Source organism: Pungitius pungitius, chromosome 15 (assembly GCF_949316345.1).
Source record: "Pungitius pungitius chromosome 15, fPunPun2.1, whole genome shotgun sequence".
Lineage (NCBI taxonomy): Eukaryota > Metazoa > Chordata > Actinopteri > Perciformes > Gasterosteidae > Pungitius > Pungitius pungitius.
In genome coordinates this window covers 10,569,051-10,582,546 of record NC_084914.1, presented here as the reverse complement: position 1 = coordinate 10,582,546, position 13,496 = coordinate 10,569,051, and the positions used below count along the sequence as shown (strand labels likewise).

The following is a 13,496-nucleotide window of genomic DNA, read 5'->3' as shown; positions in this document are numbered from 1 at the left end:
CTACCCCACTGTTCCCTTAGTGACTAAATGTTTTGCATGTCTTCCAACATACTACGCCATTTTGTTCCACTTCTTTCCTGCACACTGACACTCACACAGCAAACCTTTGCACGCACAGGCATCCGGTTTGAAATCTGAGCAGAGAATCTGCCCGGCGAGAACATTTGAATCCTTCATTCACAGCTGATTTACAAGTAAAAACACCTCACACAACAACAAAATATATTTGCAACAGTGAAGCATTTGGGTCAAATAAAGTAAAGCAACACTGGACAGCACAAGATGGTGAACAATGAAGTGAACTCTGGTGAGGAGTGTTGATTAATATAAATGCATATTAATCACATAAAGGCACTTGCCCCCCTCCATTCGTAGTTTGGTTTGCCATCAGGAGAGAAATGATCCCTTGTGGATGTCCGTGTGGCTAAAGCCTTTAAATGTCATGAGGTTCTGGCCCTTTGTGTGATGAGATAAAGCCTCTGTAAGATCTTTCTCACATGATGCTCCATCCGCTGCAGAATAACAAGACTAAGAATAACTTGAGTGTTTGTTCGTTTTGGAGGAAAGTTCACCATGACATGGCTATCCGATGAAGCCTCTGTCGATGATGAAACGTTGTGGGTAAGATTGCACAAAGACGGACAAAGTCTCAGCTCGCCACAGGGTGTTTCACTTAATTCTGTTCAGTGTTTTGCTATGTCACTGTATTAAAGAGAGCAGTTTGCAGTATTGATTGTATTAAACACTCTGTCCTACTGCCCTTGTCTTTAGGGGGAAAAGGAGAAGAAAAAAACAATTCAAACTGCGGTTCTGTTTGCTGGTTTGACATCACACTCGCTCACGTACTATATTACAAATTACCCCATCTCCCTCCATCTAAAATGCTCCTCTCTGAAAATGCAATGTTTCACTTCTCCATGAGGAGGCAGAGTCTGTCTGATATTGAGAAAGAACTGTGATGGTGTTCTGACACTTAGTGGAGACCTCTATTATAACATCAAAAGACAAATGAATCAACATACACATGAGTACAGCGCTCCACATACCTGCATTTCCTGTTCGATGCGCAGCCTCTCCTGACCAAGTTCTTCCTGATAAAACTGTACGAATGAAGACAGACTGTTAGTTGTGGGCTAATCTGAGAATTAAAATAATTAACGTTATAATACATTTTAAGTTTAGAGGAACAGGGAAGGGAATAAATAAAAATAAATCATTTTAGGAGCCTTGCATTCACCATACAGGGTTTGAATTATGACCTCTAGGGGTCACTAGTTAATAGAAACACATTTACTGAAGCGTTCCAACACAGCGCTTGCTTGGATATCCATTTGCTAAAACTCTAAACACGTTTTTTGATGTTAGGCATCATTTAAAATAGGAATACAATGTCTACATACATCCACATCCTTGTCTTTCTGCAGCAGAGATGAAGACAGCTCCTGCATTTGCCCCTCCAGTTCCACCACCCTGAGTGTGAGAGTGGTCTTCTCTCCGCTCAGTTCTGTGATCAGCGCCTCCTTGGAGCACAGATCTTTAGTCAGCTCCTCTATTAACCTGAACACAGACAGAGGAAAAGGCCAGTGAGACGGGGAGGTGGATTTGGTTTGAGGTTCTGGAGATTTCTTTGTGTTTTGCACCTGTCTGTGTTGGTGTTGGATGGGAACAGGATATTTGTAGGCCTATTGTCCTCTGGCGTGTCCTCCATGGGTGTGTCGAGAGAAAGGAGGGAGGCGTTGGAGTGCGATCCAGCCAGTGAGGCTATCCGCTCAGCCTCGCTGCGTGCTAGCTGGGCCTCCTGAAAGGCACGCGCGTACAGTTATGATTCGTAAAGCCGACGCCCCCTCTGTCTGTCAGCTCAACCAGCAGAGGGAGTGAGCAGACAAACCTCCTGCAGGAGCTGAATCTTGGTCTCAAGCACTTGCTCCATGTGGTCGATTTCCTGCTGTCTCTCCCGACAGCGTCTCTGCAGCTCTGCTTCATTGTGATTGGACAAGCTGACTGCCGTTGAGCTGTTCAACACGGAAAAGGGCAAGAGAGAGTTGATCTGAGATATGGCAATAACGACTTCCCAATTCAGCTGAGTTTAAATGGACACACTAAGGTAGCCCCTGGTGTAAGCGTTAGAACATGCAGAGCCGAGACTTAAAGATGTCATCGTTTTCCGGTCTGTTCATGGGGGACCACACACAAACGTTTCCATACGGCGTATGCTTTTATTGTTGTGGTGCAATTTGAGTTATTTTTATTGTTGTAGATGACCTGGACTTTGTGTCGTCAAACTCAATTGATACACTGCGTGAAAGCTACTAATACATCCATGTGAACATCCCACACCTCCTGAAACGTGAAATTCCTCACACGCCTCCTGCTTCTTTGTATTCACGACGTAAGCGGCCCCCTCATTACTCCGGTTTGGGCATCGGTGTATATCACTTAGTCATTCAACGACGCCATCCCAGAATTTCTGCTCCCAGAATGGCACACGCCACGATGTCGCCACGAGTCTTGCCCTGGACCCTCTCTACGTACGTTTTTAACTCTGTGCACCACATGCAACAGCTCAAATAACTGGGATATTCTGAACCAGTCTGAGTAATGCAAATACCTGTCTGGTGTACTAGTGTCCTTTATGTCATGTTGTGGACAAGACCTTCATGCGCCAGTCTATCTGCAAGATGTCAGTAATCTTGGTCCGTCACCAACACACACAACTTAAACTACCGAGAAATGCTGTGAGGCTTCAAGTTAAGATGTGACTAGTGCTTAAAAATGTGATGCTCAGGCATTACGTGTTGGTCAGACTGTAACAATACTACAGAATATGAAGAGAGAAAGGGACAACGGTAAAAAGAGTAGAGACTAGTGATACTTATAAATGAATCCTTTCCAAGAGCACCAACATCTGGCCAATAATGAACTGTACAAATCAATTCGTAACGGTCAACAACGACCACCTTTAGGCAGCATCTCCGTGCTGCTTCCCTTGTGGTGCAGGCTAACGGCTGTTAGCATAAGAAATACGCAATGATGGCTGAAACGAGGCCGCGCCTACAACCTAGAAAGACCTTTAGTCACATTGCACATAAAATAAACCAAACTCCAGCAGCTGGTTCAAGCACCATCCTGGAGCAGGAGAAACAAAACTTTAACTCATGGTATCCATGCAGTAAAATCACCTGAGACTATTTAAAGGATGAGTCCCTGGTTAAAAGGGCCTCTTCCTCATCATCAAGTCATATTTAGGACAACAACAGTTGTTCCAGCTTGTCGACATTAATCTTAAACGAGACTTTTGTAAGATGTCAGGGGTTTAAGTTGTGGGTCTCTTTTGTCATGTCCATGAACGCTTCTGTGTATCCTTAATGTGTGCGTGAGAGTGTGTGTTATGTCTATCAGCTGCTGCAAGACATTTGAGCTATTCGACATATGAGGATTTGCCACAATTAAGAGGACCATGGAGCCGGAGGCGCGCACACACACACACACACACACACACACACACACACACACACACACACACACACACACACACACACACACACACTTTCCAACACATCTTACACACAGCATTATAAAGGATTCATCTTTGTTATCAAAGCCTAAGAGTAAAACCAGCTTGGAAGCATTCTAGCAAGTTGTGTATCTGCCCACCAACACGCACCGTGTACCAAATGAATAAAACGTGTGACCAACTTCCACTAAATTGTATCCCATAATGTTGCACGGGTTGTTGCAGAAGGTTATTTTGATAAAGTAACATGTTAGATTTTTCAAAGTTAGTCATTTTGACTTCTCACTGGTTTTCTTTGGTATTTAACATTCACACTTACAAAGAGTGTGATCTTAGTTTATAAGGTTAGGGTTGCACATGAATAAATGATTGAGAAATTGACGCCTTACAGTGCTTTGTCCAAAAGCTGCTGTTTCTCCTGGAGCTCCTGCTTCAAGCTCTCTACTTCCACCTTCAGCTCGATGTTCTGCAACAGATGAAAACAGTTGTAGGTCGTTGGTCATGAGTTAGTCAGCCATTGCACATCATCAAACATCTCGTCCCACATCAGCGGTAAATAGTACGATAGATAAACGACAATTTCTAAATATACTGTAGCATCGGAGCGAGCGGACCGTGGTCAGTAACTATAATATTAGTGTCCAAGTGGTCAAGAAACCTTGCAATATTGGCAAAACGGATGAATGTATTCTGTAATTGAGTGTAATTTACAAACAGTTTGTGAGATATACATTTGAGTTATCATCAATAAAAAATGATATTTGTGTAGCTTGTGTCTTTTCTGTATATCTGAGCCTAAGATCATACATTAAAAAAACCTTTTCATATGTTTGTCTTTCATCGTTTTCGTATTCATCGTCCTCCCACACACATCACGATGACCTTTTCCCCTTGTTTACATCCTTTCATCAAACTACCTTCTCTGTCTGTGTGAACCAGGCTTAGTGCTGAACATGTGGCCGAGCTTTAATGGCTGCTTTATATTTAGAACTGAGGAATTCAGGGCAGCTCAGATAATCACCTTCAGAGCCAACTGATGAACTCCAACGTTTGTTTACCTGCTGGGGTCCACATGGGAGATCTTAGGGGGTCTAAGGGCTCTTACGCTGGGGGACGGAGGATTTAAACAGGCAGGATTTGTGGCGCTCATTCTTTACCTTCTGACCTCAGAGGCTTGCAAGATGAGAGTGTCTCTGTGCGTATCTGCTGGTTTTCATCTCAACGTCGGTGATATTGATTTATCTGGGTCTGTGTGCCCGTGTTCGTCTCTGCTCTTCTCTCTCTTTCAGTCTTAGAAATATTTTAGTAAATGTAAACGCAGGTACAAGTCTGTTGACCTTCTCCTTCTCCTGTCCTGAACCCCTCACAGAGAGCCGGGCTACATGTGAAGTCTGAAACCTACAACTCAACATTTTCCCCAGAGGCACCATGAGTGATCAACACGGACAATGCTACACAAGTAAACACAAACACACAATACACATAAACTGGTCACATCACATCAGAAAATTACAAACAAAGAGTTTAGCTTATGTATAAATGTTCATGTTTATGTAAGGCTCTGGGAAAAGAGACGAAGCTTATATTTGTACTAATTAATCTCTCACGAACTCAACTGTGCAGCAACTAACTACAACATTTGACCAGCCAGGTGCTCTGCACAGCTAATGACTGTCAATGACTCAAACGCTCATATAATAAATGCATGTAAAACACAAGCTATCCCTGTGTGGGTCTGCATATCAGTTTGTGTGTATGTCAACAACTTGGCTTACGGTAAGAGAGACATTTTCCCATCTTGAAAACAGCTCTATATATAGACACTCATCACTGTGCACCAGCTGCTATGAAGGCCCCTCCTGGCCTGCCGGCCCTCAGCAACAGATCTCCAAATAACAGAGCTGAGCAAGAGGAGGGTGACGGCTGCACTTCAACACACCGACAGGAGTGTCACGCATAAACAAAACACCTGCAACATAGTGAACGATCACATACTGACAGTTATTATGCTTTATTTGCAGTACGTATGTTGATTATGATGCTTATTTTGCATGTTTGATACTAACACATTTATGCTCTGGAATTACCTATTTAAAAGAACCAAAACAGTAAAAAAATTGTATTTTCAGTACAAGATGAAAGATATGATTATTTACGTGACTTTTTTAGTCATTGTTGGTAAAAAAAAAAAGAATGATTAGTTATGAAAATAGCTGAGGATTATATTTCTCTTAGCATAGCAAAAAGAAACATAAAAACACGTTATGGTGGACACATATGGACACTCATGTGATAAATAAATCATTGCACTGGAGCCTGGTCTATAAATAGAGTCTGAGAGAGATCAGTATGTGCCCACCTCATCTGTACTGTATGAATGTCTTTGCAGGATGGGAACACTGACTCTGACATGACACTCAACCAACAGAGCAATGTGCAGCTCAGGTCACATAACAGCTATGGAACAAAAATTTAGTCTCCAATAAAACTGATTATCCTTCAGCCGAGTGAGAGTCTGTGAAGCACAAGGATTATAACCATGGATCAGTTTACTCAATCACTGCTGGTATGCAGCAATTGTGAAGGATAAGTTGCGGGACGCTCAGGTCTCGTTTGGCTGGATCAAATGCCATTTGGTTTTTCTCAAAGAGGTGCGAATGATCAGAGAGGCGGGTTTTAAATGCCGACTGGGTCGTGTAAACAGACAACAGCTGAACGGGGTCACCTTGTTGGACAGTTTGAGTGACGCACAGTGGCGCCCGTGTAGAGACAAACAAGTAAAGAAGGCAGCAGGTATTGACACATGCATATAAATAGCACACACACAGGAAGATGCATGAGAAATAAAGATACCCTTTTCTTTAAGATTCAAAAAGTACCTTTTGGTTGTAGGTTTTCTTCTTACTGTAACTCAATACTGAAATTACATTATTAACACTATAAAGAATATGCCTTTTTAAATGGTTCTTTTCCTAGTGCACGTAAGGAAACAGACCAAATTATAAACCCGGACTCCTTGGTTATTGTCCTTGGTATGTGGATACAAAATAAAATGATGTAGCCAAAGTGTGTTTGGATAGGTGAGTATCAGTGGATACAACTGAGATTTCCGCTATCACTGCAGCAAAGGACTTATATACTGTATATATTGCAGTATATGTGCATAAAATGGTCATTCCAAATAAGTTTTGGCTCAAATGCTAACATTGAAAAGTACCAAAATGATCAAGCCTAAGGTTGATGCATGGTAATGTGTGTGTGTGTGTGTGTGTGTGTGTGTGTCATTGTTCACAGCATTGGCAAAGTGAACAGATACACAGAACTGTGGAAAGAATTGTGCAATTCTTACCCTCCGAGGTAAGACATTTTAATTTCCATTGGATTTGAGTTATAAGCTCTTTAAACGCACACATTTACATGTGGCTGATGTTTAGAGGTTCAACATATGGTTTGTGTATCGTGCACAGCATAAATATTGCGTTGTCCAAATGTGCACATGTTGATTGTCTCCACCTCCTTCGCATGGGAAGTTTTTTGTGGATGTGTAAAGATGCCTCGTGGTAAAGACCGTTCACTATCACATAGAAGGTTTGTCCGAAGCTTCCACCTAAAATAAAACCCCAGAGTGATACCACAGCAACCTCACACACCCTGAGTTACGCCCTATCACTGGATCGGGTTGAGAAGTTAAACTACAGGAGGTGGTTTAATATGGAGCCGAATCCAGGACAAAAGTTTTGATCAGTTTGGAAAAACAAATGTGAAAGTTTTAGGTTTGTGTAACAGTTGTCAATGATTGGATATGTAATATATCATGTCGGCTGAATGTGTTATTGTTTTTGATAGATTTAGATTGGAAAAATTATTATTTTATTATGATTGCAGAACTCTTATGTTTAAATTGATTCAACAAGGTACTTAGCTCAAACAACTTTTTTTATGCTCGTGCAACTCAAGAATTCAATACAAGTTTGTTGGTTCAACAAGTTGTTTTATGTTGCGTTGTGTATGATTAGGGTTGTAAATGTCTTATTTGTATCATTACTGTGCATCGCATTCAACTACTTGATCAGCTTTTCCTTTGTTAATCAATATCCACCTCTGCTCGGCTCACACACAGTTGCAATAAAAATCTATATATCCAGAGTTGAAATACAATCCCAGCATAATGTAAACAATGCACAACATATAACAGGTCCGGCTGGACACACGTGCTGCATCATGTAAGTTCCTGCACATTCACCTCTTAAAGCCAACACATGGACATGGTCCCATCACTTCCACCACCTCAGTGCAACAACTCTTCAGAACATCAAACCTTTGTACTGTCATGATAACAATCCCCTTCGATGACATATAGCACAAATTAACTCTTTTGACTATCAAACACGGTCAAATCCTACCACAAAGCAAAATCAATGTTGATTTTTTAAAATCATTTTGTTCATAGTGAAATGATCCTTGGCCCCTTAAGAACATCTCCTCACACCCTCTGTATTCGCACTCATCATTAGTCACGTGTCCTACTCACAGTACGATAGACATCCTCACTGCTCTCCTCGTACTTCTGCTGTATCCTCTCCTCCAGGAAGTAGATGCGGAGCTTGAGGCTGAAGTTCTCCTTCTTCAGGTCATTCAGGTGCTGCGACAAAGTACGGTAACCGTTAGACATGGCCGTCAAAGAGCACCGCAACGGCTTGACGCGTGTCCTTTACGGGTCAGAAACGAACAGTCGTCTTCGACCTATCCGTGTCATGGGCGAATAGGGAGTCCATTTTAAAGGACAGCGACTGTCCCGGCGTGTCCGTGTGTTAGAGTCCGTTAGACATGCTACCTCCAAAGAGCATCCTCTCAAAGTAAAGAAAGTATTTACAAAGTGGTATCCTAGCCTCTAGCAGGCCATCGGGATACCGTCTACAAACACACTAGGGCTAACACATTCACACACACACACACACACACACACACACGCAAACACACACTACAGTCTAAAGGGGTGTTTGGAGTGCAGAGGGCGATTCTGCAGCCCGGCCGTTCGGAGATGCAGCCATGTGAGCTCCATGGTGGGTTGTGATCTGCTACGGGACGGGACAGGGGCTTATTTTACGGGAGGAGACATCCCAGGAATCCCACACTGGCAGGGGAGACGGGTGGAAGGGGGAGAAGAGGGAGGGGAGGTAAGAGGGAGGGGAGGTAAGAGGGAGGGGAGGTAAGAGGTCCAGGGCTCACAAGCAGTTGTGGTATGAAGGGAAATCACACCCCTCTGCAAAACAGGAGCGTCCAAAGGAACAAGGACACAAAGAGCAGGTCAAGTTTGACTTCCTTCGTGTCCTTTTCATTTTCTCTGCCTCCTTTCAGTTTTTTGTCCAGTTTTACCACTTTGATAACTTTTTATAATATGTGTTGGCGGTTGATCCTCATGGAGAGAATGGTTTTAACTCACGTTAGCCAGAATATTAAATAATCAATGTAGTGACTCACCTTCATTTAGTCCCTTGACGAGGGATATGACAATCTGAATATCTGTTTTATTTTGCTATTTTGCTCCAGTAATACTTCAACACACTCAAGGTATCTGAGCAAGGAAACCCTTGATTAAAAAGACACTATACAATAACACACCACTTTCAGCCAATCACTTTCTCTCTTTTTCCATCAGGTTTGGTTGGCTATGAAATGAAGTTGGGTTCAGAATAATGAGTCTCAATAAGAAGTAGCAGCCAACCATTCCAGAGAAATAAAACGACCTGATAAACCCACTACTGTTCAGCTACAAATAATAGACCGAAAAATGTTCAACTAGCTTAAGCCAGCTAGTGAAGATAGTCGAGATTAGTCAGGAAGAAAATCTTCTCATAAACACAGTCATTTTGGTACGAAAAAACATGAGTGATGCTCACGTTTGGATGTGAAACTAGAGGTATTAGCAATGGCAACTTCAAGATCTGTAAGTTTTGGTGTTGATAAAACAAACAGTAAAAGGATGAACATTATTTAAGGGGATTTGTCAACATCATCTGACCTTTGGTGCATCACGAAACATCCCATAATTTCTCTACAATAGTTGAACACTTATGTGAAGTTCAGAAACGGCTCCGACAAAGGCTAACCAGCATCAGAAAGGTGGTTCCCTGGTGGGAGAAGTTGGCTGAAATAGGAGATTTGTGAGCTGTGAGCCACGGTGCTATTAATAAGTTCTGCACCTTACAGAGCGCTGATGCCCTGAATGTCCCACAGAGACACGAGTGAACAGAAGCAAAATAACAGAAAAATAAGACAAAATCTACCAAGCTCCATTTAAAATGTAAAGTCTAAGTTGCATTAATGATACAAGGGGAATTACGTCATTACTGGTTCTTGTTTCGAGTGAGTGAACCTATTTAAGTGTCGCATTACGCGCTGTTGCTAAACAATTCTGAGCAAAGACGGACGGGCGCTAAGCGGAGTCTCCACCCAACATTAGAGATGACATCATGCACAAAGTGTGTGTTTGTAAACTGTGACCCAACTCATACACACTCACACTTCAGCTCTCCATCAAATAAAAGCACCTAGGAGTGAATGTGGATAATATGTGTGTGCATTATGTGTTTAGTTTGTTTTGAAGCAGCCATCTCCAGCTCTGAATACTTTTAGAAAGTATCTTTAGCCTTCGTGACTAGTTGGTGACACCTACTGTTTTAAAGAGGCTCGACACACATCCAAAATGGCATTAAAGGACTACCACTGGTGGTCGGTTTTCAGTCATATGGTTGGCTTGAATTTTATTCCCATCTGGTCTACGTCTGGGGTGCATTTAAGTGAAAGTGTGTTGGCAATGAAATACTGCCCGGGTGTTTTAGAAGACAACCTGGTATTAAGACTTGTACAAAAGACTTGATAGTCTTGATTGAGAGGTTTCTGTTTTTCGAAGTATTTGGTGAAGTGATGACAGAGTAACAACATTATAAGGACATTGATTACATTATCATGCCTGAGCTTCAATTATGAATTTAGAAAGGTGGGTTTGGCTACTAACCAAATTTCTAAAGCCCAGCCCAACTAATCCAATAAGCCCTGGTGTGTGTGGATGCAACAAAACCCACGTTTCCCTCTTCAATTGCAAATGAAGCAAATATTGAGAATGTAATTAAAAGCATTATAGCCACATAAAATGTAATGCTGCTCCTGAGATACTTTAAAAAATGTCGTCCGACAAGTCCATCAAAATCAGCAAATTGAACAACAACGTATCATTATTATCATTATATTATTATTAACAGTTTTAGAATGATCAATTAATGAGAACATTGTTTGGCAGTATCTCTTCACTTTATTAAGCCTCCTAGAGGTGCATCAGACACAAAGATCCTGCAGTAGTAGAATTTAATATAGATTGATATTATTCTAATTCACATTTCATGTTTGAGAGCCTTAAGTGGGTCACGCTGTACCCAGATTTAGACTTTCACCACCAGGAGACTTCAGGGGGTTTTCCATATCCTCAGTTTCTGGTGTTCTCCTTTCCCGTAGAGCAGTTTAATCACATGTTCCAGGGAATTTGGATGTAATGATTCATAAAACATCATACATTTGAAACAGTGATATCTGATAGCGAGGAAACCCCATCAAAGCAAACCAAATCTGCTTATTTCATCTTGTAGGAATATAAGAAGCCACAATAGGGCACGGTAGAGCATGTTTACGGTATTATTACACACTACTAGAGCATTATGGTGAAGGACACTCACTTATACTGAGCTCATCAACAATTCAACGTCAAGACTCTTACCTGTTCAAACTCCCTGAGTGTATGAAGCTGAAGAGGAGGTGGGTTGTCTGTTTCATCACCACACAAATCTAAGCAGAGGGACAAAATTCCTTTAATCACTACTTAGTGAAATTATGTTAAACAAACCTCCTTTTAAAATGAGAGCTATGTACCTGTCATGTGACCTGGGATCTTGGATGAAGTCTGGTCTTCCACAGCACTGTGCACAGATCGAAAAAGATGGAGAGATATAAAGAGTAAGAAACTATACAAAAACAACATATTGATTACAACATTTATTATTATTATATTTATAGAATATTTATGAATATTATACACAAAGGCAAGAGCCTTTGTATAATCTCATCCGGAAATTAAAGAAGGCACTCAAAATCTTTTCGCTGAAACGGCATGATCCCATTTGCACCTCTTTATGGAATTGGGGGTCACCAGGGAGTCCCAGCAGGGAGAGGTGGGACAGGATGCGGCACCAAGGGTTAAAGTTCAACAAAGCCACTTAGCCCTACCCGATGTCTACCAACCAAAACCTTTACTGTTGCAATCAGTGGGATTATTCATGCCTCAATCTGGATTGATCCGCGTGCTTGACAAGTAAACAACAATAAGGCACTGGGAGCGCTGACCAAAGTCACAATAGCATTCCCACTGCTGAAACAGGACCGCAGAGCCCGATGCTCCCACATTCCTACAACAGCTGCACCGTCACAAAGTGTGACAGTTGGTGCATGCTGACGGTTTACAAGTTCACCCTGTGGATAGTCCGCATGCTGCATCGGGCTTTCTCAATAGCACTGCCGTATGAGTTGCTGCTCGGGCCGTGCAAACATCCGTCGGATGGTCCATTTATAATAATAGTGGGTCTTCCTGAATGTGGGAGGGATTTGGTGATGCAGTAACCTACATACAATACCACATAGTTCATGGAAAATTTGAACAGGGGGGGATTGCAAACACAGTCTGAATCAATAGTAAGTAGGCTGACTCTTATACAGTATTTGGTGCTTTTTTGCATGCATTTAGTCATTGTGTTGGGCATTAAATTCATTCAATCTTATTTGTTACTCCATGACCTGCTTCATTAAGCGTGTCCCAGGTGACCCACAGGCCCTGTTGCCCAAATGCACATTTAGGCCCTTTAAATCTTTGCGTACTTAGTGCAATACAAGTCCATTTGTGCCAAAATTAGCTTTAGAAGCACGTCCTTTGTGCATTCATTATATTATTATGAATGCATTGCGAAACACACAGACATCCAATGTGGCATCCAAGTTTGAATTCATATCGCCGGTGGCCTCAATAGCAGCATCCAGCGATCCACGGAGCACGCAGAGGGCCATCGAGGGACGTACAGATGCTTTACGACTAGAAGCATGCATACAACAAGGGACGGGACATAACCGCATTGCAACACTGAGAGGTTTACCGACCCGGGTGGTGCTTTGTCACAAAGACCCATCGAGCGCTACGGTCTCTTCCGCTGCGGTGTCACCCCCCCGCAACACCATCGACTAAAAACAATGCCGCCTCACCTCTCAGGCTGTCCCCAGATTTGCTGCGGCGGCGATGAGCTCCAATCCATAAAGGCAGCTCCTTCAGTCAGCGGGCATCCATGCCGGGAAGCGTGCCTCCAATCACGCGTCCATTTCTCTGGATAATTGTTTTAGGGGAAATACAGCCACACGGGAACACGTCAATGAGCGCGCTGCACCGCTCACGTTCGGAGGGTGTGTGTGTGTGTGTGTGTGTGTGTGTGTTTGTGGGTTGGGGGGCGCGCCCTGATGATGTTACAGAGCTCCCATCCCACAAATCAGAGCCCCCCGCGGTGCGACCAGCCCGAGCCCCGAGCGGACAAAAGGGGGGAAATATCCTTTGAAATAATGAACGTAACGTTTCCCGATCGGACTGAATTGTAGTGGTGTTTCTTTATGACGACCTTCTGTCTGATTATCCTTCAATCAGGTGCATTTCCTTTAAGATGCAGCGCTTTGGAGTTATCACGATGCAAATGGTCAGCAACACAATGCATCATCAAATGGCAAATAATAATCCAGTCCAAGAGGTAGAGGCTGCAGTTTATTTTAATCAAGCACAACACAATATAACAACTATATTACAAGTCATGTATGTTACGTCTGTTTCATTAATAATAATGAAGGAATAGACTTATTTGACTTAAACAAAGATTTAAAGTCAGAATGTTCATTTACATAC

At 42.4% G+C, this 13,496-nt stretch overlaps 1 protein-coding gene across 1 annotated transcript in view; it reads right to left on the bottom strand.

Annotated features, from left to right (window-relative positions):
- LOC119209825 (myomegalin-like) overlaps positions 1-13,245 on the bottom strand; it is a 36,397-nt gene extending 23,152 nt beyond the window's left edge. Inside the window, exons 1-9 of the mRNA XM_037459420.2 lie at positions 12,815-13,245; positions 11,438-11,484; positions 11,286-11,353; positions 8,046-8,156; positions 3,904-3,980; positions 1,889-2,012; positions 1,641-1,798; positions 1,401-1,557; positions 1,047-1,100 (exon numbers count right to left, since the gene is read on the bottom strand). Coding sequence (XP_037315317.2) covers positions 1,047-1,100; positions 1,401-1,557; positions 1,641-1,798; positions 1,889-2,012; positions 3,904-3,980; positions 8,046-8,156; positions 11,286-11,353; positions 11,438-11,484; positions 12,815-12,864 — 846 coding nt within the window. The 5' untranslated portion in view covers positions 12,865-13,245. The remainder of the gene's footprint in view (positions 1-1,046; positions 1,101-1,400; positions 1,558-1,640; positions 1,799-1,888; positions 2,013-3,903; positions 3,981-8,045; positions 8,157-11,285; positions 11,354-11,437; positions 11,485-12,814) is intronic.
- Between the last annotated feature and the right edge of the window lie 251 nt (positions 13,246-13,496).